General features: G+C 46.7%; 1 protein-coding gene across 1 annotated transcript; it reads right to left on the bottom strand.

The window, feature by feature from the left end:
* Nucleotides 1-1,068: 1,068 nt before the first annotated feature.
* LOC130134363 (F-box protein At2g02240-like) lies at nt 1,069-3,788 on the bottom strand. Its single transcript, XM_030605395.2, has 3 exons — nt 3,324-3,788; nt 1,825-1,943; nt 1,069-1,687 (listed from the first exon to the last, which is right to left on the bottom strand). Exons 1-3 carry the CDS (start codon nt 3,600-3,602, stop codon nt 1,159-1,161), a joined length of 927 nt encoding a protein of 308 aa, XP_030461255.2. The 5' UTR covers nt 3,603-3,788; the 3' UTR covers nt 1,069-1,158.
* Nucleotides 3,789-4,487: the final 699 nt, after the last annotated feature.

Raw genomic sequence — 4,487 nt, 5'->3', positions numbered from 1 at the left:
GGCCCAAGCAGTATTTGGCAAATTTTTTTTGCAAAGAGCTTTGGGAATTTTCTTTTTTATTAAAAAAAAAAAGCTTACCCTACCCTTCGCTGGAGCCGGTGAAGGGCTACGGCCGCCAGCGAGCTAGATCTGGCACCAGCGGCCGTTGCCCAAGGTCAAGCGACCCCCGGCGGCCGTCTCCCGAGGTCAGGCGACCCCCGGCGGCCGTCTCCCGAGGTCGGGCGACTCAGGTGGCTCTCGCCGGGGTCGCTCGCCCCAGGCGGCCGTCACCTGGGGTTGCGCCACCCAGGCGATGTCGCCTAGGTCACGCGACCCAACCCGGCGGCACCTGGGCGATCGCGCAACCTCAGGTGGCCGTCGCCTAAGTCGTGCAACCTCACCGGCCCAATCCGGTGTCGTCGGCCCTCACCAGCCGCCCTCGCGCGAAAAAGATTAACAGTAATAATGAGAGACAAAATCGGAATATTAAAGAATAAATGAGGGTAGTTTGTGAGTAAAAAAATTTATTTTAGCATTTGGCAAATGCTCAAAGCTCAAAGCTGGTCCGAACTAACTTTGGGCTTTGAGCATTCTCAATGCTGGCTTTCGGCCGAAGCCCATTGAAAGCCTCTTGGGAATGCTGAACAAAACGTGCCTAAGTCTTTCTTTTATCCCGGAAGAGACGCGCAGCAGGCACCAGCTCACCACACAAACGAATTGCATTCATATATTTTCAATGGAGTCATAGATTCCAGTCGGTACCAACAGAGGTGATTGGAGTGGGAAGATGAGGAACCATTTTGCAGATGTTGTAAAAGGAACCAATCCCAGCATTTGAGTGTGTCCGTGTGAGTTTGTGGAAGTCTACATCTTAAGTTCCAACATTTCCGCAGATTGCATTGGGCGTTCACTAACCAGATCAAAAACCATTCGCTCCATGACACATGCTTTCCCCGCTTACATTAAAGTCGATATAAATCACAAGCACGCTTTCTGATTTGGTAGGAAGCTACTAAAAATTGATATAAGAACATTCCAAGAACAGCAGCAAAACAGAGAGAAAAAGCTATTAGTCAATAGCAAAACAGCAAAGGCACTTTTATTTGTCATCCTTCTCTGTTTTGCTCAGCAAAACAGAAAGAACATACAAATTTACACATGCCCCGCATAAAGGCACCTTTATTTGTCATCCTTGGGCCTAATTTCGATCCCTTCCACAACCAGCCCAGCCTTCCAGTTGCCGCCCTTCGTCTCCAGGACACTCATCTCCACCTCCCCGTCTTCTCCATCCTTCGTGAAGAACTCACCCAACTCTATCTCTGACCACCCATCTCGTCTCTCTTTAGGATAGTCCCCATTCGCGTCGGCAGGTGAAGGTGTCGGCGACCCCCCATCACAATCCTCGTTGACCAATTCAAAAGGAGTAAGTAAAGCATGGAAACCAATGCGCCCAAATCTCCGCCTGGGCTGCGGTCCACGCGTGTTGTTCTCTCTGGATAAATAAACAGAGCGCTCACGCTTGCCCGCTTCATCACCAGCAAATCCAGCTCCAACCTCAACAGACTGGAATTCAAATCCATAAGATGCCGGGGTGGATTTGAATACCAAGTATGCTGCATAACGGGTTCCAGGCGACAGCATTCGAGAACTAATCGTGCCTCTGATTTCGAGCCAACATACACTGATGAGTTCAGCAACTTCTGCAAACCTGTGAATTCGCAAGGACATTCGATACGATCATCACCTTGAGGGAGAAACAAAAGAGAGTCTATTTTGGGACGAACAAATTAATGCTACGCCCATTTTCTTCATGAAGGTGAGAGAGTGGAGGCAATAATGTATTACCTGGAGTCGGGTATGCGATTCCAAGACCAGTACCTCGGAGTATCACCCCATGTTATAGACAGGGCCCTTGCAGATAGCATGATACATTTCTTGCCACTGTGCCTGTCCAGCGAAAAGCTCTGCAAAGCATGTTGAATTCACGTAAGCAACAAGAAGCCGGACCGACGTCGTTTTGAGAAAAACAAGATTCACTGTTTCAGCTAATATAGTATGCGCAAAGCGATAAAGCTTAGCACTTATTCCACCATCTGTGCTGGTCCCCTTTCCAATAAAATAGTGTGAGTGTTGTCTTGGCCTTTTGAAGCAAAAGTTGTTTTGTCAACTTTCCCGCCAAAATTTGAAGTAGGAAAACACGTTTCACGTTACATAAAAGCAATAGCCATGAGATTTTGACCAAAAGAAGATAAAAGGGATAATTGCTCAAAACCACCTCAACTTCAGAACCAATTGCATAATGACCCCCGAAAAATTTGTAAAAGTTACAAATTTCCCCAGAAACTCTTATTTTTCGTTGCAGCCGCCAGTTATTCTATCTATATAGGCATTCAATACACTTCCCTGTTATTATTATTATTATTTTACCAGAAGATCTCTATCAAATGGTTAATAAAGTCAACAAAATAGAGAAGATACATGATTGATGAAGTCGAGAAAATTCAGCAAAGGCTATTGTGTTCAAAAGAATTGAGTCAATCCAATTTCAGGTAACACTTCAAATTTCGGGTGTAATCTGTAACTTTTCAAAATTACATGGCCACTATTCAACGGTGCAAATTTAAAGTTCAGGGGCTAATGAGCAATACTAACAAAGTTCGGGAGGTTTTTGAGCAATTAAACGAAAATAAAAAGTAGACTCACACCCAAATCCGAATCAACCAAAAGGTAGCCGACAGTCTTAAAGCCATATATACAGATCACCACCCCTAAAGATGCAATGCATCAGTGTTCATCAAGGCACCATATGAACAGTGGCGATAATCTTCATGCTCTTAGCACTGTACATTGGAGTGATTCAATATACATCCATCCATTCTTCGCTCCAACCATTTGAATCTTGACATTTTCGGATGAAAGAAAGATCCTTGTCTTCCTTCTTCACCCATCATTCATCATCCTTTATCTTGTGGACGTAAACCATGAGTTGGTTTATCCAATTCAATCAACCTTCCACATTCAGACCGTGGCCGTGTGCGAAAAGAGAAATGGTCCAGCGGAAGCCGCAACATGATTATTATATGACAATTGCTTCTCCTTGAAGAAACAACAATGCACTCCCTCGGTTCAGGCGGGAAGATGCCAAGAAGCATGCGCTGGCGACACCGCCTTTCAATTCAACTACCCGACAATGAAAGATCAACTACCCGACCGTGGCAGTGTTTCAAAACGTGCAGGCGACAGCACGTCACATGGATGACATTTCAATATTATATTAAATCTAACATTAAGAATAGGAAGAGGCGGTTTGAGGTGGGAAGACGGGCGGGGGGGAAGAGACTCACCATTTTGCCGTCGCCCACGATAACCGGGTCGTCGCAGAGGCTGAAGAAGAGCTCCTTCAGCGACGGAGCGCTCCGGCGGACCATCGAGCGGTACTCCGGCGGTAAGAACGAGGCCCAGACCGCGTCGGAATCGCACGCCGACCTGAAGACCGACGAGACGGGCGCGAGCCTGCACGCGTCGTGGGGGCTCGTGAAGGAGAGGATGCACGCGACGCAACCTTCGGGCAGCGCGGAGAAGTCGGGACCGTCTCGACCCTTCGCCTCGGCCACCGCCGCCATTGGCAAAAAAAAATTCCAAGAAACGGGTGCGGGCTAAAACGGCCCCAAGGTCGACGCCTTTCGACGAGACGACGGCGCTTCGCGGCGTGATTCGTTGTGCTTACAGAGAGACACACGGAGAGACACAGAAGAAATCCGATAATGGGTGTGTGGCTAGAACGGCTCAAAAGTCGGACGCCTCTCGACGAGAACGACGGCGATTCGCGGCGTGATCCGTCGTGTCTACGGACGAACGGAGCGAGTTTGCAGGAAGAAATCCGATTATGGGTGGGGGCCGAAACGGGCTCAAAGGTGGCGCCTTTTCGAAGGGACGATGATGATGCAGAGCGTCATTCGATGCGCTTGTATATATAGTAGAGAGGCAGCAAGGAGGGGGTGTCAATGGAAAGAGAAACACACGGATGGCGAAATACTTAAGGGCTAAGGCTCGGTGGGGTTCTCATCAGAATCAGCCCACGCCAGAAAATGGACAGGCTGAAAGCGGAAAGGACGGAGGAGAAACACGCCAGATAAAATATGTTTGGATATACTTTTAAATGGAGGGTTGACCAAAGATTGTGTCGTGGGGCCCGGCAAATCATTTCTTGCCAGAGAAGTAATGGGAAAAGGCGGTTCCGGGCTTCGATGGGCTTGAAAACCGAATGAAAATCTTGGGTGGTATTCGGTCCGTCCGATAATAATTCTGTTCCCGAAAATAATTTCAGTTCAGAAATCCATTCTCAAAACTAATTTCTAAGAATTTGAGAGCTGTCCAATATTTCTATTCTTAAAATAAATAAAAAAATATAAATGCGTTTGGTAACCGCACAATTTTTTTTATCAATAATATTTTAATAATATTTTGAATATTTTAATATTTCTTTCTTTTTTTTCTTTTTTTTTTTC

This window comes from Syzygium oleosum, unplaced genomic scaffold (genome assembly GCF_021117445.2).
Source record: "Syzygium oleosum isolate NSW1041296 unplaced genomic scaffold, Sole_v2.1 Sole_v2.01, whole genome shotgun sequence".
Lineage (NCBI taxonomy): Eukaryota > Viridiplantae > Streptophyta > Magnoliopsida > Myrtales > Myrtaceae > Syzygium > Syzygium oleosum.
The sequence above is the reverse complement of the archived record's forward strand: the minus strand, read 5'-3'. Positions and strand labels throughout refer to the sequence as shown.

Excerpts from the sequence above, each read along its gene's own strand:
- LOC130134363 (XM_030605395.2), bottom strand. The coding sequence starts at position 3,602 with ATGGCGGCGGTGGCCGAGGCGAAGGGTCGAGACGGTCCCGACTTCTCC. Across the intron at positions 1,944-3,323 it reads TCGTGGGCGACGGCAAAATG|AGCTTTTCGCTGGACAGGCA; the intron begins GTGAGTCTCTTC and ends CATGCTTTGCAG. Across the intron at positions 1,688-1,824 it reads AATCGCATACCCGACTCCAG|GTTTGCAGAAGTTGCTGAAC; the intron begins GTAATACATTAT and ends GCGAATTCACAG.